General features: G+C 48.5%; 1 protein-coding gene across 1 annotated transcript in view; it reads left to right on the top strand.

The window, feature by feature from the left end:
• NOS1 (nitric oxide synthase 1) overlaps positions 1–27697 on the top strand; it is an 82817-nt gene that overhangs the window by 41947 nt on the left and 13173 nt on the right. The window contains exons 9-20 of the mRNA XM_047088501.1: positions 341–515; positions 4032–4133; positions 6061–6255; positions 6691–6776; positions 9198–9342; positions 10638–10742; positions 11654–11712; positions 12664–12765; positions 15019–15135; positions 18844–19018; positions 22594–22732; positions 23192–23270. Of these exons, the coding sequence (XP_046944457.1) occupies positions 341–515; positions 4032–4133; positions 6061–6255; positions 6691–6776; positions 9198–9342; positions 10638–10742; positions 11654–11712; positions 12664–12765; positions 15019–15135; positions 18844–19018; positions 22594–22732; positions 23192–23270 (1479 nt within the window). The remainder of the gene's footprint in view (positions 1–340; positions 516–4031; positions 4134–6060; positions 6256–6690; positions 6777–9197; positions 9343–10637; positions 10743–11653; positions 11713–12663; positions 12766–15018; positions 15136–18843; positions 19019–22593; positions 22733–23191; positions 23271–27697) is intronic.

Raw genomic sequence — 27697 nt, 5'->3', positions numbered from 1 at the left:
AGGCCCTGAGGTAGGAAGGAATTCGGCAAGACTCCCTTTTCTCCTGGATTAACTTTCAGGGTGGGTTTGGGAGAGAAACAGCAGCCTGGTGCACTGGTTCCCAGGCCTGGATGTTCACCCATATCACCTGGGAAACATGTTTAAAATGCATATTATCAGACCCAGCTGTGGAGACTGGGATCCCACAGGTCTAAAGCAGAGCCCAGGAGTCCGGTTCTGACACAGCAAGTCCCGGGAGGTTGCTGGCATTTCCGCATCCCCAGACCAAGGCTGTCCTGCCCACATGTCCGCCTGAGAGACTCCTGCCCCATGGTGAGCGGGGCTGTGTCGCTCTCCACAGGTTTGAGTGGTTCAAGGATCTGGGCCTGAAGTGGTATGGCCTCCCCGCTGTGTCCAACATGCTGCTGGAGATTGGCGGCCTGGAGTTCACCGCCTGTCCCTTCAGCGGCTGGTACATGGGCACAGAGATTGGCGTCCGCGACTATTGTGACAACTCTCGATACAACATCCTGGAGGTGAGGTCCCTCCCCCGCCATCGCGATGGGCCAGCAGAGGGCAGAGGGCGTGGGCCCCACAGTCCTTCCCCACAGCTGAGCTTTGGGGCTTGGAAACTTGGAAACTTCCGCAACCTCGGTGGAGCCCCTGGCAATCCCAGGGCATCCACAGCGTGAACAGCACATGTCCTGTTCCAGGCTAAACACTGTTCCAGGCACCTTGTGTGTGTGTGCTCAGTTAATCTCAGCACAACCTCCAGGTATGATAACCCCCATTTCGCAGATGAGGATGCTGAGGCCTTTGGGAGGGTTAAAGTGACAAGCTCAAAGTCACACAGTGGCAGAGCTGGGAAATGAACCCCGTCGGGCTTTAAGGTCCAAGTTCATAACCACCCGGCTACACGGCCTCTTGTTAGAAGGGTTTGAAAACGACCCACGAACCTGGGACATTTCTTGCCTCTTTTCTGAAACACAGGGGAAGGGGGTTGGCAGTGGTTGCCCAGCATCCACATTTCTGGCTGGAGGATCTGATTCCCTCCTGGCTGAATCATCCTCATCTGCTGAAGGCTGCTGGGGTGGAGTCCGGAGCTCAGATCTGGAGAATGCATCGGGATAGCTGTGGTCTTGCCAGCAGCCGTTGTCCCTAACAACTGTCTGCTGTGGTGGGTCTTGTTTCGAAAGGAGGCACTGAGAAACAGAGAGGTTAAGCACTGGGCCTATGTCACACAGTAAATAAGGCAAGATTAGAACTCAGAATCAAGGGGCGCCTGGGTGGCTCGGTCGGTTGGGCATCTGACTTCGGCTCAGGTCATGATCTCATGGTTCGTGAATTCGAACCCTGTGTCGGGCTCAAAGCCTGGAGCCTGTTTCGGATTCTGTGTCTCCCTCTGTCTGCCCCTCCCCCGCTCACGCTGTGTCTCTCTCTGTCTCTCAAAAATGAATACACGTTAAAACGTTTTTTTAAAGAACTCGGAATCAAGCCTTGATTAGGTTTATATGGTTAAAATCCACGGGCGTTCATGTGGATGGACCTTGAAGACATTACGCTAAAGTGGGTTAAGTCAGACAGAGACAAATACTATATGATACATACCGCTCATATGTGGAATCTAAAAAAGCCAGACTCATAAAAAAGAGAATTGAACGCTGGTCACCGGGAGCTGGGGGGGTGGGGGGGGAGGGGGAGTTAGGGAGGAGGTGTTTAAGAGTACAAACTTGCAGCGTAAAGATAAGTAAATTCTGGAAATCTAAGGCACAGAAGGGTAATTATAATCCACGATCCACTGAATTGCACACTTCAAAGTTGCTAAGAGACTAGATCTTAATTGTTCCCACCACAGAAAAAGAAATAATAATTATGTGACATGACAGAGGTGTTAGCTCGCAGTGGTAATCATATTGCAACACATGAATGTATCAAACCAACACCTCGAATTTGTACCCCTTAAACTCACACAACGTTGTGTGCCAACTGTGTCTCAACGTTTTTTAAAAATTCCATAGGTATTAGCTTGGAAATCGAAGCCCAGGGTCCTCAGCCTTGCCACACACCGGAGTCACCTAGGGAACTTCATTATTCCCAGATTCCCACTCACCGGGATTCAGATATCGTTGCTCAAGGATGGGGCCTCGATACCAGCATTTTTCAGAGCTCCCCAGAAGATTCTAGAGGGCAGCCACTGATCTGTACAAACTTCTGGCAGGAAAGGAAGAGACATTTCAGGCAATTTCCATAGATGTGCCTCAAGTCACATTTGGGGATTTTTAAAAATCACATAATCTTTTTTTTTTTTTTCCCGCAAATGCGTTCCATTCTTTTAAGCAAAAGAATGCTGTAGGAGTAACAGTCTCAGCATAATGGCTACACATGCTTTCCTCTCTCACAAAATTACTCGAGTTTTTTATGTATTTATGTAAAGCAGCGAATTTCGTTCTTTCTGTGTGTGTGTGTGTGTGTGTGTGTGTGTGTGTGTGTGTGTGTCACTATCAAAGGACCACAGAGGAACCCAACGCCTCGGCCTCAAAGAATGAATTAATATGAGATCTGCTTTCATGATTCCTGCTTATGTTTTGATTGCAGAGAGTTGTTCCCGAGTAACTCGGATGAGATCTTCTCCCACTCCAGCCCTCCAGGCCCGACGGCTGTTATGTACGAATGTTGAGAGCAGGGCTGGGAAGCAGTTTACCCAGACCTGAGAAACTGTCGTGTGCTAGCCCCGTAATGAGACCTGGGCTCCCACAAGTGACTGGAATTGACAGAGCAAGGAACAGCAAGGCTCTAATTAATGAATTTGCTGTTGGGTGTTTCCCACTCCTGACATCAGCTCCTGAGTCGTAACATAAATGTCAGGAGGTTTTTGTTTTGTTTTTTTCCGATAGTTTTGCCAAAGGAGTCGGCCGGCTATGGCGGCAGCTCTCGGGTCCTTGGACGTTATGCGTCTGCCTGGGCTCCGGCTCTGAGGCCAGCTGGCTCTCTGGACCTCTCTGAGCCTCAGTTTCCTCATCTGTTAGATGGAGTCAGACAGGTGTCCGCCTGAGGTCAAAGCGCCCATGATCTGGATCCCAAGTGTGGCTACCCCAGGCAGGAGCAGGATCAGTGGAAAGCTTTTCCTTCTAGAAGGCAGATGATGTCACTCTCAGACCCGCTCTTCTGCTTAGAACCCTCCGAAGACTCTTTCCATGCTACAGTATTGGGAATAAAATCTTGACTCCTGGGCTCATCCCAGATCCTGCATGATCCAGTCCTGCCTTTATCTCCCACCAGCTCCCCTAGCTCACTACCCACCCCTCAATACACCAGCCTTCTTTCTGTATCTCAGATGGTGGAAGCCTGATCCCACCACAGGGTCTTTGCATATACTGTCCTCTCTGTCTACAGCCTTCCTCCGTAGATCTGAAGATGTCTTGCTTCTCATTATTTTGGTCCCACCTGGTATGCCACCTCCACAGTTGGTCCTCCCTGACTGTCCTGGCTAAATCCGGCCCCCGTATTCCTCTTCATCTCATATCCTTGTCTTATTTTCTCCCTAAATAGTAAATGTCTCCCTCCCCCACTAGAAAGTAAACTCAGAGGGGTGGCTGGGTGGCTCAGTCAAGCGTCCCACTTCGGCTCAGGTCACGATTTCGCGGTTCATGAGTTCGAGTCCCACGTTGGGCTCTGTGCTGCCAGCTCGGAGCCTGGAGCCTGCTTTGGATGCTGTGTCTCCCCCTCTCTCTCTGCCCCTCCTCCACTTACATTCTGTCTGTCTCTCTCTCTCTCTCTCAAAAATAAACATTAAAAAAGTTCAAATAAAATAAAATAATAAATACATAAAAAAGAAAGAAAGGAAACTCAGAAATAAAAGGGCCGTCCACGTCTCTCTAGTTTCCTGCTACCAGTCGGTTCTCCATTAAAAAAAAAAAAAAATCTTTTGAATGAGTTCATCAGTCCGGTAATGAGTTGACTAATTCGTTAAGGAATTCATCAGTGACCCCCAGCTAGCCCTGTCTCTCCACGGGTGCCCCAGCCTGTGAGTCTGTGTTTCCTTCCTCTTCCAGGAAGTGGCCAAGAACATGAACTTGGACATGAGGAAGACGTCCTCCCTGTGGAAGGACCAAGCACTGGTGGAAATCAACATTGCTGTTCTCTACAGCTTCCAGGTAGCACGGCACACACGTCCCGGAGGGGAACTAAAACGCCTCCAAGGTGTGGAGCAGACGGTCGTGAGACCTGGCTCCTGGGGGGGGGGGGGGAGCATCTGTCCACTAATGAGGTCCACTTCCCATCACGTACACCTAATCTCCATTTTGGATCTTGGGTGGGGACCACTGGAGGAAGCGGTAATAGGTGGGGGAGGGGAGCTGTGACCTGTTGCTTATGATCGATGACAGCTGGGCTGGCAGGCCGCCTCCTTTGTGTCCTGCCCACCTCTTCGGGGTTCAGACTATCACACAACAGACACAAGTACTCATCCTCATTAACCAGACACGCACAGGCTTCTCAATGTGTGGCGCTGTGGTAAATGATATTTTGTAGGATGAGTTTAGAATTTACCATCTAAACCATGATACTCGTTTTTAAGTTTAGTTTATTTATTTTGAGAGAGAGAGAGAGCATGCATTCAAGCAGGGGAGGGGCAGAGAGGGAGAGAGGGAGAGAGAGAGAAACCCAACGCAGGGCCCGAACTCATGAACCGTGAGATCATGATCTGAGCCGTAATCAAGAGTTGGACGCTTAGTTGACTGACCGCCCGCGTGCCCCAAACCATGATCCTTTTGAGGGCAAAAGGAAGACACTGCTGATAATAATGCCAGGGTGATGGGCGTAAGCTGGCGTTCTCCTGGGCAAACCTGTCGACTGCAGAGTAGAGCTCACGCTCTGTTAACAGAGCTCAGCTCTATCCTCTGGGGGCTGAGTCTGGGAAGCTAGACCCTCCCAGACACGCACGGAAGGCACACAGAGAATGAACGCGTCACGTCATTGGTGGACACGAATGTGAACTGTAGGCCCCCAAGTCAGGAGCAGGGAGAATGGATACACTGAGTAATATCCCAGGGAAGAGACAGGCTGAGATGGCCTGAGACGGAAGCAAGCCCCCTCTTCTCTCTCTCGGCCATGGGCGAGTGAGGCCTCGGGAGACGTTGAGGAGGAAGGAGTGTGGTTCAGTGGGCTTGAGACAGCAGGGATGTGAGCAGGATGAGTGGCTGAGGACAGGAAGTGGGCAGAGAGGGGAAGCACTGTTTACACATGGTGGGAATCCAGACCGGCCCACCAGAGGGGGCCCCCGGGGCCGGTTATCCAGATTTGCCGTCCACCCACCTCTATTGCGATTTCTGCCTCGCGGTGTTAATAAACCCATCCTTGGGGCGCCTGGGTGGTTCAGTCGTTAAGGCATCTGACTTCGGCTCAGGTTATGATCTCACGGTTAGTGAGTTCAAGTCCCACATCGGGTGAACACGAGCCCCACTTCAGGTGAGCCCTTTCTCTCTCTCTCTCTCTCTCTTTCCCTCCCTCCCTTCATCCCTCCATCTCTCTCTCTCTCTTCCTCTGCCCCTTCTGGGATTCTCTCTCTCTCTCTCTGTCTTCCCCCTTGCTCACTTGCACCCTCTCTCTCTCTCTCAAAAACTAAATAAATGGATAAATAAACCCATCCTTAATACTTAAAATTCTTTACTTTAAGAGGATTCTGTATCACTGCCATAAATGGAGAGTATCGGTTGCCATAAATAGAAGGTAATTATAATATTAAATTAATCAGCAAATAAGCAGAAGGAAAACAACACAGAGTTGTCAAATTCTAGCTAAATGCTGCCTGAGGGTCCTCTCTCTTATTTAAAAAAAAAAAAAAAAAAAGGAGGGAGGGAGAAAGGAGAGAGGAAAATTGGCAAGAGAGGTATTAAAAGATGTATTAGCGTCAAAAGGAGCCTCTTCCCTGGATGTGAGTGAGAGAGAGATGCAGAGAATCAGCTCACGAGGCCTCGCAGCATCTCCAGGACCACCCTTTGGGAAGCGCTCCCCGTGGAGAAGGGAGTCCCGGAAACACCCCAGCTCCCCTCCCGCCTGACTGTGCCCCCTCTCCTCCCGCAGAGTGACAAAGTGACCATCGTTGACCACCACTCTGCCACCGAGTCCTTCATCAAGCACATGGAGAATGAATACCGCTGCCGGGGGGGCTGCCCCGCCGACTGGGTGTGGATTGTGCCCCCCATGTCTGGCAGTGTCACCCCTGTCTTCCACCAGGAGATGCTCAACTACCGACTCACCCCGTCCTTCGAATACCAGGTCCCGCCCCTTCCGGCCTCTTTTGTGCTAAGTCTCCAATACCTGGTATATGCATGTTTGGCTCCAAGCATGTCTCAACTCAGACTTCCTCTGCGGACGCCCAAGTGCTCCATAGTCCACGTGGCTAGCGGCTACCATATTGGACAGCGCGGCCCTAGCCAGAACACTAATGGAGACAAAGGGAGTGGTCAGGGGTCCCCAGGAGAGGGCTTCAGAGGGACCAAGGGCTGAGTGAGAAGGTCTAGCAGGACAACACAGGCAGACTGGACCGGCCACTCGGGGCAAGGACCGCTGTGGTCACCGCCGGCAGATCTCCTCCCTTCAGGGGCTGAGGGTTGGGCATAGCTGGGCAGCCACAAGTACCCAGGGAGTCCCGAGCCTCTCCCAAGAGGAGCCAGATTCGCTCACTGCAGTGACCATCGTCCTCTCTTCCAGCCTGAGCCTTGGAACACCCACGTCTGGAAAGGCACCAATGGAACCCCCACAAAGCGGCGAGCCATCGGCTTCAAGAAGCTGGCAGAGTAAGTCTCCTGGAAATAGGTGGGGACTGGAGGTGCCTCCAAACTCGGAGAGCGCCAGAGAAGGAGGCTGGGCAGATGCCTATGCCTCTGACCTCTTGTGCGATGTGAGTTCTCCATTTTCTCTGACCACCTCGTGCCTTCTGTGCCTGAGGGCCTGAGATATGGATGTTGGGCCAACCTTTTTTCCTTCCCAACCTCACTTTCCTCACCTCTGTTTCCTAAATTCTTGTCTTGGAGGCAATGGCGTTTTGATAAACCAGCTGTTCTAATAATAATAATAACAACAACAACAACAGATGTGTAACATTTGTCCATTTCCAGGGTGTAAATACTCCCCCCATGGCCAATTTCAAGCTGCTAACAGGAAGTCACTGAACCCAGAGGAGGGAGGAGCTGGTACAAGCCAACCCGGGAGGGCTCTCTCTCGCTCAGGGCTGAACTCTAACATCGCTCCTTCAGTCATTCATTCATTCATTCATTTGGCCAACAAGTGAATACCGAGTGCCTGTTCTGTGCCAGGCACTGTGCTAGGCTCCAGCAATGCCTGAGCAGCCAGTTAAATGATGTTCTTGTCAAAGCTCAAAGCCATTCACTTGTCCCAGAATCACACAAATACAGTGCGCCATCGAGGAATGGTTTCGTGGTGCCGTAAATAGACCGAACCCAGTTTGGGAGGTCAGAGAGGGCTTCCTTCAGAAGATGACAATTGGGCTGAAGAATGAGATGAATAGACTAAGCTGAGCAAAGGAGAAGAGGGAAGGGGCTTATGGGCCAAGGCCACTGAAGAGTAATAGGCCTGAAGAATGTGTGGCCAGCCAAAGGACCCGCTGACAAGTGAGGTGGGGCTGACCGAGATGATCGAATGGGGATGCCAGCCTTCTCCTAAAGAAAGCGAATTCCACTGGCCCCTTCAGCAGAGACCCCTGTTTGGAGTTAAAGTGCTGGCACAGAAGCTAGGCATGCACTGAGCTGCTCCTCCATTGGCCCTCTTGGGTCCAGAACTCTCTGGATACAATCCCTAGATGTACAACAGGTGCCACGCAGGCCACAGACCCCAGAAGCGAGGGCTGTGGATCCCGCAGGGACTCAAACCCAGGTCCTGGCTCCATTCCCATGGCCCAGAGCACCTGTCTCCCTCTCTCCCTCCTTTCTCTCTCCTTCCACCTAACCCCATCTCCCAGCCAAAAGAGAACACATCAGCAGCCATTCTTTCCTAACAAGAGAATCACAGATATTCTCAGGGAGAGCAGCCTTTGGCTTCAGTTCGGTTCAACTGTTTCTGGGAGAAGAAGGGAGGAAGAAATCTAAAACATTAATTGCACTATTAAGTGAGGGGTAGAAACAATGGGAGTTAATTATAGATGCTTTTTTATGCTCCAGTCTTTCAAAGGGAATCCTCCAGGCACCTTTTATTCTTTTCTGTTTCTCCCCCTTGGCTCAGAATGCTCCTGCAATGTGGGTGGTTTCCCTGATTCTAAAAAAATGATGAATTTACCATCAATAATCCCCAGGTGGGGGTAATTAGTGATTTGTCTACTCTGAGGTTCCTAATAGAGCCGGGATGCTGGCTCAGAAGGTGAGCCCAGCCATTCCCGAGCCACTGCCTGTCTGCCACCCCCAGTGCCCTGGTAGATGGGAAGAAAGGAACACTGGCTCTGAATTCTCCATTTAGCAAGAAAGAGCCTTGACTTGATATTTCAACTCCCCAGGGCTCCGGTGGTAGCAGCATCTTTAAAAATCATCCCTTCTTTTGATATTTATTTAGCACCTATTAGATATCAGACTCTGTGCGAGACTCTGAATATGCAAGCCTGACTAAACCAGACTAGTCCTTCCTTTGTGGATCTATAAACCTCTAAATTTCCTTCTAATTCAATGCCTGGTGATTTATTAGTGATTCTTTCTCTCTCTCACTCTCTCTCTCTCTCTTTCTTTCTCCCTTTCACACACACACACACACACACACACACACACACACACACACAAATTGATTTATTAGTGATTCTTTCTCTCTCTTACTCTCTCTCTCTTTCTCTCTTTCACACACACACAAATGTAAGCCCCGTGACACCTACTTTTTTATGTTCCTTAGCTCCTATAACTATACCTAGCAGATGTTCTGCACTCAACAAATGTTTAATTAATGAACAAATGAATGAATGAATGAATGATTGTCTTTGGGGGCAATGCTTGGCAAACCAAGGTTCTCAAGACTAGGTTTGGACAACCAAGCAACAAACTAACAAAACCAACCATGGTTTTAAACTTGGGCTTCTAGTGTCCCTAAAACCATCAGAGATCAAGAGAGTAAGTTCTCTCTCGTTACATTTCGAGGATCATGGTTCTGGCCCCAAAGTCCCAGCCTAGCATCTTCCCTTTTTTCTACATTTCCCATTTTCCTCTCCATTCTTTTCTCTCCAGAGCCGTCAAGTTCTCAGCCAAGCTTATGGGGCAGGCAATGGCCAAGAGGGTCAAGGCGACCATCCTTTATGCCACAGAGACGGGCAAGTCGCAGGCCTATGCTAAAACCTTGTGTGAGATCTTCAAACATGCCTTTGATGCCAAGGTGAGTAGGGGGAAGCGCCAGCTCCCTGGCCCCCGTGGTACGTATAGTTGGAAGGGGAGAGAGTGGAGTCAACAGAGAAGAACCTTTGAGAATGGATGATAGCACATCCCAAGGTAGCCATCAACACACATATGCACATCCACCTAAATTTCAGGGGACTTTGATGTCCTCTCTTCCCATGACCTTCTAGGAGTCTAGGAGTCCACAAATTGAAACCCCATCTCACAGCAAAATCTTAGAGGGTTTATGAAAAAAAAAACATTCTGGGGTCAGCTTGGGAAGCTCTGCATTAAACACAGTTCAGTGGGTTTCTTTGCTGAATGACTTCTTGGAGGCTTGAATTTGCAAGTCTGTACAGCTGACCCTTGAAAAACATCGGGGTTAGGGGCACTGAAAATCCACATGCATCTTTTGACTCCCAAAAACTTAACTACCAATAGCCTATTGTTGACCAGAAGCCTTACTGATAACATGAACAGTTGATTGACATGTTTTGTATGTTACATGTATCATTACCATATTCTTACAATGAAGTAAGCTAGAGAAAGGAAAATATTATTAAAAAACCATAAGGAAGAGAAAATGCATTGACAGTACTGTATTTATTAGAAAAAATCCACGTATAAGTGGACACACACAATTCAAACCCACGTTGTTTTAGGTCAGCTGTATTCTAATCTCCCAATGAGAAGGGGATAGAATATAAACATGTTTGTGCATGGCTCACTTATTTTCAAGGAGCCTCTCGGAAGTCTGGGGTTCCCTAGAACCTACTTGGAGAAATGTGGCCCAAGAGATGCTAAGATAGAGGGCAATAATCTTCCTTAAGGCAGGGATCTCGGACTTACTTGGCCCAGGCCCCATACTGCTGGAGGGAGGATTAGCAAGGAGACTGAGCAGACCTGGTCAGATCCAGCCGGGCCATTCCCAGCCTAAAAGTGGTCAAGAAGATTCCCGGATCAGTCGGTTATAAGAAGCCCAACGATCTCAATCAAGATCTGTCTCTATTAGCGGCCAACCCCTTCCACCATTGCCCCAGGTTCTTTGTGGTCCTTCAGGCCACTGTGACTTTAGAAAGGTCCCACACTACCAAAAAGCTTTTAGTGCTACCCACTTGAGCCCATTGAATAGTGACACCCAGAACTGTTGGTTCTTCTTCCAAGGGAGATGGCTCAAGATGACTCCTCTTTTTCCTCTCTCTTCTTCTCCTTCACTTTTTGTTCTCTCTTACCTCTTCTCCTTGTCACCACCTCACTTCCTCTCCCCCCACCATCCCTTCCCCCTCACCCACCTAGGTGATGTCCATGGAAGAATATGACATTGTACACCTGGAACATGAAACTCTGGTCCTAGTGGTTACCAGCACTTTTGGCAATGGCGACCCCCCAGAGAATGGGGAGGTAAGACGAGCTTTCACCTGTTCTAGCATGTTCCCCGTCAGGGGGAAGAAGGAGGGGCCTCAGTTACACCTGCCGTTCAGTTAGCAAATCCTCCCAGAGCCTCAAAGCCCATGACTTGGATTTGGATCCAAGTTCACAACGATTTGGGACAATTCCAAGACCTCAGCCTATTGGTGCCCACTGATGAGCCAATCTTTAGTGACAATGCTGTCGCCTTAGTGAGCGACTTCTTTTGGAATGGATGCTCCAATGAAGAGCTTGGCATCCCCTGCTCCAGATGAGAGAAGTAAAGTCAATACTACTTGGCAATGAGAAAGAATGAAATACGGCCTTTTGTAGCAACATGGATGGAACTGGAGAGTGTTATGCTAAGTGAAATAAGTCATACAGAGAACGACAGATACCATATGTTTTCACTCTTATGTGGATCCTGAGAAACTTAACAGAAGACTATGGGGGAGGGGAAGGGGGAAAAAAAGTTAGAGAGGGAGGGAGGCAAACCATAAGAGACTCAAAAAATGAGAATAAACTGAGGGCTGATGGGGGGGGTGGGAGGGAAGGGGAGGGTGGGTGATGGGCACTGAGGAGGGCACCTGTTGGGATGAGCACTGGGTGTTGTATGGAAACCGATTTGACAATAAATTTCACATTTAAAAAAATTTGTAAAGAGAAAGCCACAATGGGGATTTGTGTGCTGGGAATTGGGGGTCCACACACTGTAGCCCTTTTATCAGCTGGCCCTTTCACACGCATCTGCTGCCCAGCCTGAACCCCTAACCATCTCTAACATCCTGGCCCCCAGAGGCATCAGGCTCCTCTTTTACCAGCCAGGACCCCAGATGCTCAGTGCCCTACCCTATTCTGGGTTCATAGACCCATGCTTCACATTTTACTCCTCTCTTGGCTTCCAGAAATTCGGCTGTGCTTTGATGGAAATGAGGCACCCCAACTCCGTGCAGGAGGAAAGGAAGTAAGTGAATGACCCTCCAGGGTCACATGACATACTCTGTGGGTAACTGAAGATTGTCTTTTGGCCTCTGGGGTTCACATTTGGGTTCTGGCTGGGTTTTGTGACCTAAAGCCCCTTTGTGATGAATTTTAGCTGGTGGGTGTCTGGAGTCCACTGGGGCTGATATTTTGGCCTCTCTGGTAACTTCACAGCCCCATGTCTCAGTTTCCTTGTCCATACAAATACCTGCCTTAACTTCTTGTAAGAATCAAAGGAGAAAATAGATATAATAGCTATAAGCGTCTTATGAACACTTAGAAGCCCTATGTAAATACCAATTCTTATTATCTTTCCCCTTTGGAAACCTACATTCAAAAACAGCAAAAGTGAGCTCCTTTCCCTAAAACGTTTCCATCAGACGCTCATGGTGGAGTTGTAGCTAATGTAGAGGTTGAGTTCAGTAGATAAGATACCTCATAAGGCAAAAATGAAACAAACCAAAAAAACCTGTAGCCAAAAGACATTCATGCTGAAATCGCATCCCAATGTCAGGTTGGGTTCTAAAGATATTTCCTAAGGTGACAAATACCTGTAATGATGACCACCCTTGCGAAGCCTGTAAGTCCCCCCTAAAGTAGACAACATATGGCGTGTGCATGTTGAGCTGTCTTTCCATTAGGCCAACACGGCGTCTCCTCCAGTGTGGAGCAGAGCAGACGCCACAGCTGACTGGTGTTTGGAGACGGCGGTCTGCGGAAAACCTCTCCTGGGTTTCTCTTAGCCAAGCACCTGTTGCCAAACTCACATTCGTTCCATATCCAAGGGGTAGCTGAGTCCCTCGTGATCGGTCATCTTTGACCATGAGCACCTGAGTCCTCGCTCTCCCTGCCCTTCTTTCCCAGGTGGCCATCACAGGCTCCCCCTCACCCCTCCTTCAGGGAGAGAGAGGGCACCATCCATTCTCCCCTCTAGGTACCCGGAACCCTTGCGTTTCTTTCCCCGTAAAGGGCCTCCCCTCCCCCAAGGTGACACAGAAGTCCATGGTCTGGCTGCAGCCCGTGACAGCCAGCAGAGGTAGAGTGCGTGTGTGCATGTGTGTGCAGACGTGCGTGTGTGTGCACATGCATATGTGTGCGTGTGCATATGCGTGCGTATGTGTGCAGGCATGCATTATGTGCACGTGTGTGTGCATGTGTGTGCGTGTGTGCATGTGTGTGTACATGTGCATGTGTGCACATGCGTCCGTGCACATGTATATACCGCGTTCATATGTGCATGCAGGCGTGTGTGTGCAAGGCGTGTGTGATTGTGCACATGTGCACGCATGTCCGATGCCCAAGCATCCAAAGTCACCTCTGGGTATCAAGGAGACCTGCCCTCTAACCCGGGCTGTGCCACTAACTCACTAAGCAGGCTTGAGCAAGGCGTTTGACCTCTCTGGACCTCAGTCTTTCTCATCTGCCAAATGGGGAGAACCCATCTCTGCCCTGACCACCTCTGGGACTTGTTGAGAGGATCAAAGGATAAAAACAAAGAGGAAAGCATTTGGAAAAACCTCAAACCTCATACAAATACATGTGCTGTTATTTTTAACCCACAACCATCAACCATCCCTCCCACGCTAACAACACAGCCACCCCCTGATATGTTGCATGACTTATTTGGAGAAGTGAGTCAGTGTGAGACTATTTTAGGGCAGAAAATACACTTACATATATTTAGAACTTTCCTGATGCTGGAACAAAAACTTTGAAGAACATCCAGCTTAGAAACCCTGCTGCCAGAATGCACAGTGTCTTTTTTTTTCTTTCGTCTTCTGCACTCATATTTGTTAAGCTGTTGTGTTTGGTTTTGGTCTCTTGTTTTGGGGGGAGTTGTTCTGTTTCATTTTTTTGGTCTGGGGATTTTGTTTTTGTTTTTATTTTGTTTTTGCCTTGTCTGAGAACAAACCTTACCACTTTTAGAGGAAAACGGGGAAACTGGATCTTTTTTTGAAGTCTCAAAGCTCCTGAGCCTCTCGTGCTGACGTCTGAGTTCCAGTGACATCTTCCTTCCCCTTCAAAATCGTTTAATAAGAAATTCAATCTCTTTTTATGCCGTGTCTCAGTGCGGAACGTTTTCCACATTGACTTGAAATGGGAAATGTGACAGATCCTTGAAACATCCAAGGACCATAACTTGATGAAGAGACAGTATTGAATGGGAATTGTCCAGCACGATCCAATGAAACTTTCTAAATGCTCTATGTCTGTGCCATCCGATAGGGCAGCCACTAGCCACACGTGGCCCTTGAGCACTTGACATGTGGCCAGTGCAAGTGAGGAACAGAATTTTTAACTGTATTTATTTTGAATCAATTTAACTTTACTTTTAAATAGCCACATGTACGGGCGCCTGGTGGCTCAGTTGCTTAAGCGTCCGACTTCGGCTCAGGTCATGATCTCACAGTTTGTGGGTTCGAGCCCCACCTTGGGCTCTGTGTTGTCAGCGCGGAGCCTAGAACCTGCTTCGGATTCTGTGTCTCCCTCTCTGCCCCTCCCCCACTCTCTCTCTCAAAAAATGAATAAACATTAAAAAAAAGTTTTTTTTTTTAAATAGCCACACAGAGATACCAGAGTGGACATCACCAGTTAGTTCCTGGCTACTCAAAGTGAGGTCTGGGGATCGGCAGCATTGGTGCCTCTTGGATGCTTGTTAGAATGCAGAACTTTAGGCCCTGCCCAGATCTGCTGAATCAGAATCTGCACTTTCTGGGGCGCCTGGGTGGCTCAGTCGGTGAAGCGTCCGACTTCGGCTCAGGTCATGATCTTACAGCACATGGGTTCGAGTCCCTCATCCGGCTCTGTGCTGACAGCTCAGAGCCTGGCGCCTGCTTCAAATTCTGTGTCTCCCTCTCCCTCTCTGCCCCTCCCCCGCTCATGCTCTCTCTCAAAAATAAATAAACATTAAAAAAAATTAAAAAAAAAAAAGAATCTGCACTTTAACAGCATCCCAAGATGATTCTTGTGCTTGTTAAAATTTGGGAAGCAACGAAGCGTTCTCTAATGGTTAGGGGGTGGTCTGATCTATTCGTGACTTTTTTGCCAATTAAATCGTTTTGGCTGTCTGGCTCTCAAGATCCCTGAGTTGAGTATGGTCGGAAACCTCTTTAAATACAAGGGGGGTCATGCGCAGGTGGCTAGCTCTAGTGGTGGGTAAGTTTATCCATTCTGGAAGAGTCCATGGAAGTGTTATGATCTCAACCAACATGCAACAGAAGGTCCTTGAAACAGGACCTCAGGAGGAGGTTCCAAGCCAGAGCTCACAGGGTCTCTTCTGTTTTGGCAGGAGCTACAAGGTCCGATTCAATAGTGTTTCCTCGTATTCTGACTCCCATAAATCATCAGGCGACGGGCCAGACCTCAGAGACAACTTTGAGAGTGCTGGACCCCTGGCCAACGTGAGGTGAGCAGGGGTCAAGGGCCTCGGGGAAGCCATCTTGGGGAACTGGATTTAGTTGCAAAGCGGGCTTAAGGTTCCTCCCTTGTATTCCTGTCCATCTCTTGAATAACCAGCTGCACTCTAGCTCTCTGGGGACTCCCCTTGCCCCATTAAAGCACACTACCCAGACCCCTTCCTATACACACTCTGTCAGAGCCCCATCACCCTAATCTCGCCCCATCATCAGCACATCATTTGTGCCCAAGGATGTTAATCCCTGGAAATTACTCAGTAAGCTGCCCTTCCCAATGATATGTTACACCTAATAGAAACTTCTGGAGACACCCTGCCATGCCCCAGTGGCTCTCAACCTGGGACACACATCAAAATCATCTGGAGATGTTTGCAATATACTGATAATCAAGCCCCATTTCCAGAGATTCTGATGTAATTGGTCTAGAATTGGGCACGTATTGCCTTTTTTTTTTTTTTTGTTTAATTTCCCCAAGTGACTCTAATGTGCAGTCTGATTCAAAAAATACTGGCCTAACCCCATGTTTACCAAAGGGCAGTGGTCACATACCAAGAGATCATTTTATATGGGATACGGGCAGATATTTTATATTTCAACAGTTGGGAATGCGGTCCAATGAGCATTTAGAAAGAAAGAAAACTGCAGATCCCTGGTTTCACAGATGTTGGTGAAAACAAGGTTGATGCACACTGAGTATCCGGGCCTGGCCACAAATCTTTCCGACCTTTGCTAACCGAACCTTTTCCTACCTGCTCAGGACAGTGCTCAGTAGATGGTACACGTCACGAAGGGTCCTGGATATTGAAGTCTTATTCCCAGTAGAGCACGTTGTAATAGACTTTATTTTTTCCAAGCAGTTTTAGGTTCACAGCAAAACTTAGAGGAAGATACAGAGAATTCCCATATATCCCCTCCCCCAACAGAAACAGCCTCTTCCAACCAGCAGCGTCTCCATCCAGAGTGGTCCATTGGTACGGTTGATGAACCTACACTAACACATCATCATCACACAAAGTGCATAGTGTACATCCGAGTTCACCCGTGGTGTTATTTTCTATGGGGTTTGACATCAGTGCGTTGTTTTAGTTTGACATTGAAACACCGGTTTTGTGCGTTGACAGCCGGACCCGTTTTTCTCTTGTTGAATCTATCACGGCTCAGAGCAGGCATTGGCAAGCTGTAGCCTGGAGACCCAATCCAGCCTGACCACTGTATGTTTTTACACAACCCATGAGCTGGGAGTGGTTTTTGCACTTGAACATTGGCAATTCACTTGAGGATAGAAACTGTTACCGTTGAACCCCAATTAAGCAAAATGTCACCCACCCCCCCAAACAAGGAACCCCAGTCTCATAGGTAGACATATTATTAAAAAATCATCCTCAATAACTGTAATTAATAATTTTTTAAATGTTTATGTCATGAATAAAAACGTGCAGGAATTTGTTTTCTCTCTGTTATGTAGGCATCCACATAACAGCTTTGATTTTGTTTCTTGGCCTAGAAACCTAAAAATATTTACTCTCTGGCCCCATGTCTAATAAGTTTGCCAATTCCTGGTTTGGAGGCTTAAAATGGGAAGTTTGAAACCCCCAGGTGAAGGTCATAATGGAAACGTGAGTCTAGGAGATGACTGGGAGGCAGGTCTTTAGGTGCATCGGGAAACGTATTAATGCATGAATTACCCGAACCACCTGCTAGTGAACACAAGTGGTTTTGGTGAGGTGGTGAAGACAAATTCAAAGCCAGCTAAACAGCGGTAATAAGTAAATAATAGTATCAGCAGTGGTCACATATGGTGACGTCGTGAACGTAAACATCGCATGTTTGAGGAACAACGGCTTAACCACAAAGCCATTACTCATGCTGGGAATTTCCAGTCTCCACTGGGCTGACGTTAAGGGGGGCGTGGCTTGGGAAAGAAGTTCCTGGCCCCCCTCCAACCAGTCCACTCCTAGTTATCAGCTCTCCTGTCACACCATCACCCTTGGAGGAAAAGGTGAGGAACCCACCTCCAGGAAGGGCATGAGCGGGCAGGTGGGGGAGGGGGGCTGAGGGGGCAAACACTGCCTAATCCCATGTACTTTCTTTAGAAAGTCTCTACAACCAGGGAAAGAAGGGCAGGAGAGGAGAAGAGGCCCAGAGAGGAAGCATGCATGTGGGATTAAAAGAAGCAGATGTTAACCCATGCTAACCTTCACCTGACCCGTGAGACCCCCGGAGCCATGTCAAGTGCATCCTCCAACGACAGAGAGAATGGGAGTCCCTTCCCAGATTCCCCTCCTCCTCTCTGTTTCCCCCATCTCAATCTTCCGCCAACCTGACCCCTTCATTCTAAACAAACGGATTGGGAGGCAGAGGCAGAGACAGTATGGAATAGCCCACACAGATCCACGCCTGGGCTTGTCTGAGATGACAGTCTCCAGCAGAAAACTCCAGGCTAGGAAAGACGTGGGGTGGCGCGTTCTCGTCCAACTTGTGTGAACCTGTCACTTCTGTCCCAGTGACGTCGAGACCCACAGCCAGGACCAAGTGTCAGTCGGACAGCAAACTAGCAAGAGCGGCCATCTGACACACAGCCCTCCCCTTCTCATACCTCAGTCAAGGCCACCCCACCTTCACAGAGAGGAAAATCTCATTAACCTGACCCCCGCTGATTCAAGCAGCCACGTGTTCTTGGTGGTACCTATGCAGAGAGGGTTTGTGAGGCAAATTAATGTCAGAGACATTGCAAGGGGTGGAGTCAGCATCTTTATAAATCTTCCATCCCCTTGTAGAAGCACCTGTTTACACACCAACATTTGATGTGGGTTTTTTAAAGTTTTTAATTCCAGTTAGTCAACACACAGCGAACATTTGACGTGCTAATGACAAGGCCTTCTGATCTCGTTAATGCAGGTCCCTGAGGACTTCTGTGTTATGGTTTTCATTACCTGTGTACTTAAAACTAATCTACTTGTGTCCCTTGTAGAATTCAAGCCCTCCCATAAAATAGACTAATTTCTCCAGCTTAGAAAGGGGCACACAAGACACAGCCAATGGTTCTGGGTCATCGCTATCCCCAGCTCATCCTCCTTAGGACCATTGGGAATTTTCTCCTGAGGATGGTCATACCTTGCAGAGACCAGAAGGAGAGGAGAAGAGGCCCCAAGGGCTCCCAGATTTTTTAAAAATGGCCTAACCCAGGTGGGCTTGGGGCTGTCTGACCACCATGGGCTAATGGAGATGCTTCTGGAGATGCCAGATGTGTTAGTCTGCTCAAACTACTGTAACAAAATATCAGAATGGGTGGCTTCAACAACAGAAATTTATCTGCTCACAGTTCTGGAGGCTGGAAGTCCAAGATCAAGGTGCCAGTAAGATTGGTCTCTGGTGAGGCCTCTCTTCCTGGTTTGCAGACGGCTGCCTTCTTGCTGTGCCCTCACATGGCCTTTCCTCTGTGCACATTCAGAGTGAGAGAATGCTATTGGGTGTTTCTTCCTCTTCTTCTAAGGACACAAGTCCCATTGGACTAGGGACCATCCTTATGACTGTATTTAACCTCAGTTACCACCTTAAAGTCCCCATCTCCAAATACAGCCATCTTAGGGGTTAGGGTTTCGATATATGAATTTAGGGGAGACATGGAGTCCAAAAAACCAGACGCCCCTCATGCCCCACAGTCCCCTAACACAGACCATCTGTTGTCTCCTCGGCAGGTTCTCCGTATTTGGCCTTGGCTCCCGGGCTTACCCTCATTTCTGCGCCTTTGGACATGCCGTGGACACCCTCCTGGAGGAACTGGGAGGAGAGAGGATCCTGAAGATGAGGGAGGGAGACGAGCTCTGTGGGCAGGAAGAGGCTTTCAGGACCTGGGCCAAGAAGGTCTTCAAGGTAACCACCTGCCCAGATCCCAGAGACCCAGGGGGAGAAGTCATGACCCCCGAGACCTCCAAAGACAGAGTGCCTACACCATATGAAATAGAAGAAACCTGAGAGAACTTCTGGTATTTCCCCACCGTGTGTCCAGCCAGGATACAGCTTTAAACAACTCAGATGAGTTTGGGTGGCCTTAAAACACACATTCTTCACCCAGACTCTAACCTCCTGCATCACGGGCAAGGAGTTGGTCTATAAAACATTGTGCTCTTGGAATTTCAGAGCTGGGAGCAATCCATCCCTCGCTCACATTTGGTAGACAAGTAGACAAAAAAACCATAAAGTAGGTTAGCCACACCAGGGGGCTGTGCCTCGACCTGGAACTCAGATCTCACCGATTTGTCTACTTTGACATACTTATCCCTCTTGAGCTAGATCTTTGCTGACCAATGCAGGAGCCGCCGGCCCCATGTGCTACTTAAATGTAAATGTGAATGAATTCACATTCAGTAGGATGAATGGACAAGTGAATATAGTATGTCTCTACAGTGACATATTATTTAGCCATAAAAAGTATAAAGAACTTATACCTGCTACAACGTGGATGGACCTTGAAAGCATTATGCTAAGTGCAAGAAGCCAGACACAGAAGGTCTATGATTCCGTTTAAATGAAGTGTCCACAATAGACAAACCCATACAGACAGAAATTAGAGTAGTGGTTGCTAGGGGGTTGGGGCCGTGGTTGTGCAACTTTGTAAATACACTCAAACCCACTGAATTGTACATTTGAAAGTGATGAATTTTATGTTACGTGAAAAATTTCTAGGGGCGCCTGAGTGGCTTAGTCATTTAAGCATCTGACTCTTGATTTCGGCTCAGGTCACGATCTCGTGGTCATGAGATCAAGCCCCACGTTGGGCTCTGCTCTGATAGAGTGGATCCTGCTTGGGATTCTCTCTTTCTCCCTCTCTCTCTGCCCCTCCTCCCCCTCTCTCTTTCAAAATAAATGAACATTTAAAAAAATTTTGCATATGTATATGTACATAGAAATAATTAGGTGATTAATTATAATATATAATATCATATATGAAGACAGAAATATATATTGCATAATTGCAGAAATATATTGATATTACATAAAATAATTAAATATATACTATAATAGATGTATAAAATTTTAATTTTTCATTAAATATGTAACTGTTTAATATGCACATATTAAATAGAATTTTTAAAACTCTATTTAATATACACATATTATATAGAATTTAAAATCTCATTCCTTGGCTGTGTATTTCATATTTTCAGCAGCCACAAATAGCTATTGGTTACTATATGAGACAGCACAGAACATTCCCATCATGATGGAACCTCGTATTGCACAGGGCTATTCTAGACATGAGGTCACAGGGGCAGAAATGCATAATGGCCTTCTATCTGCATGGGGGCATGATTCGATTGGCCATCCTGGGAAAAACGGAAAACCATGAATACAGACCTGCCACCTGTCACCTGCTCCTTCCTCCACCCTGGAATGCATTCTCTTCAGCAGCCCCAGGAGAAAGCGGATTAGGTAGCTTCCTATCATCCAGTTGGCATTTTCCATCCTGCATGTAAATGCAGATAGAAAGAGGGGAAACTGAGGCCCCTGAGCTAGAAGGATATTTATGGGGGGAGGCTGTGTCCATAAGCCTCTTTCTGGATTTCTTCCTAGATGAGGAGAACTGAGATAACTCGGCTCTTTTTACCTTGAGAAAACTATGGTTCTTGACTTCGTCAGCCAACTTCGATTGAACGCCCCAGAGTCAGGGTCTGTTACAAGCCCCTATACCCTTTGGTTATCACCGCCCCCCTCCCATCAAACTCCCAGTCCTGACAACCGCTAATCTACTTCCTGTCTCTGGGGAGCTGCCTGTTCTGGACATTTCATATGAATGAAATCATTTAATATGTGGTCTTTTGAAATCAGCTCATTCACTTAGCATGTTTTCAAGGTTCGTCCACATTGCAATATATATATTAGTACCTCATTGCTTTTTATGGCCAAATGATACTTTGCTGTACGTATATATCATATTTTGGTTAGCCGTTCATCAACTGATGGACATTTAGATTGTCTGAAAATCAACGCAAGGCCAAAAAAGGGTTAAATCTGCCCTTAAAAGCTTTTTAAGTATCCGTGGCTTTTATTCCAAAAACCTGAATTCCAAACAGTAATTCTTAGGACCACTAAAGTCGGAGAACTTATGAACTTGGCAAAAAAAAAAAAAAAAGGAAAAGAAAGGAAGAAAATTTCATATGCAGGTATTCAAACATTCAGTATGTTCTGCTTTTAATGTAATTTTTTAAACCTTTAGAGGAAGATGGATGGGAAATTCTAAGGTGTTTATTTTCTTTTTTAATGTTAGGTCTCTACAAATATTGGTTTTAGGAATAAATGACGTAGAAGTTACATGTTAAGTAGAGGTTAAATCCTAAACTTATTAGTAAATATGATATGTCCAGCACATCAAAGGCGTTCAAAAAATACTGGATGGATTAGTGGATGGATTGATGGATGATTGGCTGGCAGGTATGTGGTGGGATGGAGAGATGGATGGGTAGGAGGGTAGATAGATGGAAGGAGGGAAGGAAGGAAGGAAGGGTAGATGGAGAGATGGACAGATGGATGGATGAATAGATGGAAGGAAGGGAGGGAGGGAGGAGTGAGGAAGGGAGGGTGGAAGGAAGGAAGGAAGGAAGGAAAGGAGGGGGAGAGAGGAAGGAAGGGAGGGAGGGAGGGTGGAAGGAAGGAGGGAGGGTGGAAGGAAGGAAGGGAAGGGAAGGAAAGGAAAGGAAAGGAGGGGAGAAAGGGAAAGGAAGGGAGGGAGGGAGGGAGGGAGGGAGAAAGGAAGGGAAAGGAAAGGAGGGGGGAGAGGAAGGAAGGAAGGAAAGAAGGGAGGAAGGAAGGAAGGAAAGAAGGAAAGAAGGGAGGGAGGAAGGGAGGATGGAAGGAAAGGAAAGGAAAAGAGGGGGGAAAGAGGAAGGAAGGAAGGAAGGAAGGAAGGAAGGAAGGAAGGAAGGAAGGAAAAAGAAAGGAAAGGAGGGGGAGAGAGGAAGGAAGGAAGGAGGGAGGGAGGGAGGAAGGGGGGGTGGAAGGAAGGAAGGGTGGAAGGATGAATGGGTGGGTAGGCGGAGGGATGGAAGGATGAATGGACAGATGGGTGGATGGATGGATGGAAGGAAAGAAGGGAGGGAGGGAGGAGGGAGGAAGGGAGGGTGGGAGGAAGGAAGGGTGGAAGGATGAATGGGTAGGTAGGCGGAAGGATGGAAGGATGAATGGACAGATGGGTGGATGAATGGATGGAAGGAAGGAAGGGAGGGAGGAGTGAGGAAGGGAGGGTAGAAGGAAGGAAGGAAGGAAAGGAGGGGGAGAGAGGAAGGAAGGGAGGGAGGATGAATGGGTGGGTAGGCGGAGGGATGGAAGGATGAATGGACAGATGGGCGGATGGATGGATGGATGGAGGGATTCATGTCATGGTTTCGAGCTGTTGGTGGAGAGTCCCTCTTGGCTGAAAGAGGTCACCGGAAGCCCTGTGTGTGCCACAGGCAGCCTGCGATGTGTTCTGCGTGGGAGATGACGTCAACATTGAGAAGGCAAACAACTCCCTCATCAGCAACGACCGCAGCTGGAAAAGAAACAAGTTCCGCCTCACCTACGTGGCCGAAGCTCCGGAACTTACACAAGGTACCTCTCCCCCCGCTCCTGGGGAGGCACGCAAGACGGGGGTGGGGGGGGGTGGGGGGGGTGGGGGGTGGGCAGGAAAGACAGGAGTTCTCACCTCCACCCACTTAGAGGAGGTGGGTTTCATTGCTTACCTTTCGTGCAGTCCTCTCAAAACAAGTCCACTGCCAGTGCCCCCCCCACCCCTGCTCAGCCAGGCGTGTCCTTGGATGTCCCTCCCTCCAGCAGGAGGATGTCACTCTGACCTCTTCTTCTCAACTCAGCTCGACCAGATTTGCTTTTCCTTCGCATTCTCCACAGCCGGCACCACCACCCCCCCCCCCCCACAGTCTTTTCTTTCACCTCTTGGCTTCACTCTGGGGGACAGTGGAAGTGTGAAGAGAGGGTCAGTAGAAGCTGGAGGGTTTGCACCGACCACAGTTTAACCCCATCTCAGGAAGACTGTTGTTTTGCTCCCTGCAGGTCTATCCAATGTCCACAAAAAGCGGGTCTCGGCCGCTCGACTCCTCAGCCGCCAAAACCTTCAGAGCCCTAAATCCAGGTAGGAGCGCCTTTGGTTGGCTCGGGGTTACCCCCGTGCTCCGGGGGTCACCCACGATCGGGGCGGAGAGTCCTGGTTGGCTCGGGGGACTGGCTTCCCCGTTACTCTTCCAAGTGCCACGGAGACCCCCCTGCTGCCTTGCAGCATCGACATTTTCCTGCTTTCCCTTTGCCAAGCTCTGACCTAGAAGGTCCAGGAACGGAGATGGTGGCGACCATCGCGGAAAGCAGAAACAGGAAGGATTTATGAGGGCATTTTTGATGTCGACCGCACCCTTGTCAGACTGCTAATGTGCATCGCACCCCAGCATCCCGGTCAGAGAGCATTTCCTCCTTGTGGGTCCTTCTTCTCTGTGGAGTCTTGAAAACTGGCTACCCGGACTCCGTTGAAATTCCTCTGGGACGACAGGAGGTTCGTCACCTCACAAAACAGCCCGCACTGTGTTTCGAAGTGCAGGTTGTTAGAGATTATCTTAGTCTCGCTATGACCAGAGGGCATCTTCCTAGCACTTCCTTTTGACCCCGGTTATACTCCAGCGACACCCAAACCAGATTCAGTTCTTCCAAATGAGAGACCCGCTAAGAGCCAAAGCCACCAACGAGCCTCTCCTGGGGTCTTGATTCCTTCCTGTCGTTCTTCCTAAGGCCTAGTTTCCCGAGCCTTTCGCTTTCGTCAAAGGACACGCTGTGCCCTGCCGGGGATGTCGTTGTCAGACCTGGTCACAGTGCAGTGGAGGACCTGTCGGAGCCGCCACGGGCCCCGAGGCTCTTATAACCGTATAACCACCCCCGCCCCCGTTTGAGCGGGACACCCTGAGGCCGCCCAAGGTGTCAGGCGTTGTCCTGATTGCCACGCTGCTCTCGCATTAAGCTTGCACCCTTGCTGCTCTTAGACATCAAGTGTTTTCAGAGCGATGGAGCCAGGTCCGTCCATCACTGTCCTTGAGTAAATAGTATTTGTGGCCTTAATGAAGTCCTTTGCATTGATCCCTATTGAAAGGCATTTTTTTTTCACTTTCCAGTTACAGCCCACAACGCTCTTTTGAAATCTTGATTCTTTGCACATGGCATAGTGCAAAGAGTAGGCTCGCAAGCTGGACAGCCCTGGGTTCTGCTGCACACCAGCTGTGTGACCGTGGGCAAAGTCACTCAGGGCCTCGGAGCCCCGTCTCCTTATGTCAAAGGAGAGGGGTGGCCATAAAGATCGCTGATGGTTAGCTAGTGCTTTGTGTGTGCCGAGCACTGTGTTGAGTGCTCTGTGTGTGGGATCTCCCAGAACTCTTTGACCAGCCCAGGAAGTAGGTGCTCCTCTGATCATCAACACTTTAAACATGAAGAATGGCGATCAGAAAATGCAAGTGACTTTTCCAAGGTCACGCAGACTCGGTTCTCTGACTCCAAAGTCTGTATGCTGGATGGCTCCACATGTGACCTCAAGAGCATTGCAAAGCTGTTGTATTAAGGACAAGGTGCACAAAACAGCCAGCATATCATACGTTTCCCTTCTCTTCCTTGTCTGTCCCAGCATCAAACACCTGCAAATTTAGTATGCATGCTTTCTACGTGGGCTCCAAACCTCTGATAAAGTTACCAGCAGGATGAAGCCCCCAGAGCTCTCATGTTCTCTCTTAGCTCCTCAAGCATGAAAGAAATGGATTGGGAAATTAATCCCTTTGAATAATTAGTTAAATGCTACATTCGGAGCATAATGATCTCTGATACAGGGAGGGACTCTGTATCTGAAATACGCACCCTGCTTCCCAGTCTGCCCTGTGGAAAGCGATGACTTTGGTAGCCCAGAGGAGAAGGGACCGAGAATCCACTGGAAATTTCCTTTAGCAACAAGCTCTGAAAAACCAGATCACAAAAATTACTCCCTAAACCATAAAAAGCAAGGTCCTTTGCAAATGTTCTGCATGCTAAGTTGGACCGAGTCCCAGAATAACCCCCACTCACCTCTGGAAAGGACAGCCGACTCTATGCTGAGGGAGAGAATACTTCAGCAAGGTTAGGACCTGGAACGTAGTATTAAAATCAGTCATGAAGCAACACAAAAGGAATCAGATTGTATACAGGTGTCTACGTCTTTAGAAGCACAATCCGTAACACTACCTCTTTTCAGGCTTACTATCATCTCCAGCTTTATAAGTTGGGGTTTTTTTTTAAAAGGATGATTGAGGCAAAAAGTATGATACTCTCTCCCATTTTCCCCCTCCCCAAGTTGGCACAAAGTCACAGTTTTGGGGCCAGGAGGCCATGAGCAAGATATCACAAATCTTTCTCCGCCCCACAGACCCTTAATTGCAGGCAAAGTGACCTGCAATTTCTCTTTCTCATCGAAAGAGAAATATGACCACGGTTACTGCCTGGCCAGGAGATACACTTTTTAGGTACACCAATTAGCAAACAATAGAGAAGCAGATATAATGGAGTGGTAATGGGTAATCGGGTTGGGTGATCTTAAGTCCCAGATGTCAGAAGGAGGAAGGAAGACACAGGGTAGGCTTTAGAGAGGAAATGAGGACAAAGGAGGAGCGTCTAGGCAGAGGCTGGCAGGAGCCAAGGTGCGGCAGGGGTCCTGAGCACTGAGGCATCGTGGAGGGTGGCAGGACATTACAACGGACAGTTCCTGGTGGGGGAGCTCTCGATTCGTGTCTCGCCTCGGATGAAATTGCTTCTCTCCAACTTTCCCGCTTCGACAGAGAACATCGACATTTGGCTTAACCCAAAAACTCAAGCGTCCATCTTGCCTCCTGCCCCTCCCTTACACTGCACATCCAGCTCACAGCCAGTCCTCTGGTCCTATGGGACTTGGCTTTCAACTTCGTCTCAGACCTACAGCTGCCACCTGGAGCAAAGCCGTGTTCATCAATGGTATTTGTGTCCTTGTGTCTTGGCTTTTCTCTCAAAGATACGTTTCCAAACAGCAGCCAGACCAATCTTTTAAAAACGTAAATTGAATCCTCTGGCTTCAAGCCCTTTAGTGGCTTCTCACTGGATTGAGGAGACCTTCAAACTTCTTGCCATGACAGGTCATAATGAGGCCTTTGTGATCTGGCCTCTGCCCGGCTCTCTGATCTCCTTCTCCCACCTCCAAACACTCCAGCCTTCTTTCCCTTCCCCAAACGTGCCACACCTTTTCATACCCCAGGGCCTTTGCACATGCACACTCTTCCCAAACAGATCTTTGCATGTCGCCTTTTTCTCTTTGTTCAGGTCTCTGCTGACATGTGACATCACAGAGGGCTCCCTGACCATCCTTATCTGATGGTCACTCGGCCCGCTGCCCCCAGCCCATCACCACCCACCCATCCACATCACCAACCCCCTCTGAGACCTTTTTAAGTTGCTCCTCAATGAGAATAGAACACTTTGTTGTGTGTCCATCACTGTCTCACCAGTGCCTAGAACAGTGCCCGGCACTCAGTATAAATTTGCTAAGCGAATGAAACTTGAAACTTACAATATTTACTCTTGACACTGAAGAATGAAAGTAGCTATTTTTTTTTCCATCTAATGCTGGATGTTAGCTGACTGTTGTTTCATCTGTGAGCCCGTCAATGAGCCACTGCCAAGCACACGTGTGTGTTATGCTTCTGTGTGTGGATATAAATCACAAGCAGTGGATACTCTGGAGGAGGGGATGGTAAGGCTCCAAATGACCGCTACCTTCCCATCCCTCCCTTTCTCCCCTTCCTCTGTACTTCTCAATGGCCCATATGTGTCCCAAGCTTTAAAAAAAAAAAAAAAAAAAAAAAAAGCTTACAAAATCCTATACAATTCTTACAAACCCCTCCCCCCCCAACTGAGATTTAAGACAACTGGTCTCCAGGTTAGTGCAACTGGGAAGGGGTTGGGGGGAAATCTGCTTCCCCCACAAAGTCTCAAGGACCAGCCCATCAGGGTGTCCTGGGGCCACGCAGCCATTCAGCGCTGGGCTTAGGAAGTCATGCCTGATCAGAGGCTTGCAGAGTCCCCGGGGTTAAATTCCCAGCCTGGGGCACAGCCTGGGCCCACCCAGCTAACCTGCCAGCTGCCTCCCCATTCCTGCCCCTTGGCGGCCTGACCACCTTATGTCACGTTCAGGAGGACTTGGGAGAAATGACTGTGAACGTGAGCCAGCTCAGCAAGTACGGGTCCTCCGCATTTCTATTTTGTACCGCCCAGAACGGAGGCAAATATACTTCTGAAAGAAATCGTGATGATCTAGGAGAAAGTGGGAATTGATTTGCGGGCCTTTCAAAGGCTTCCTGTGGTTGGCGCGAGAGGCTCCGAAATGAGCAGCCCCACAGCGCCCCCTGCTGGCTCTCAGCCTCTGCTAATTCCGATCGTGGAACTGGCAGGAGGTGATGATGTCTTTGCTCTCCAGGAACCAGAAATCCCTATGAACTCAGAGCAGAATCAGTCGAGCGAGTCCTTACAATTGAC

This window comes from Lynx rufus, unplaced genomic scaffold (genome assembly GCF_022079265.1).
Source record: "Lynx rufus isolate CCGP_SWC_20201006 ecotype Redwood Valley unplaced genomic scaffold, mLynRuf1.p SCAF_24, whole genome shotgun sequence".
Taxonomy (NCBI): Eukaryota; Metazoa; Chordata; class Mammalia; order Carnivora; family Felidae; genus Lynx; species Lynx rufus.
This window is presented reverse-complemented; position numbering and strand designations above follow the sequence as displayed.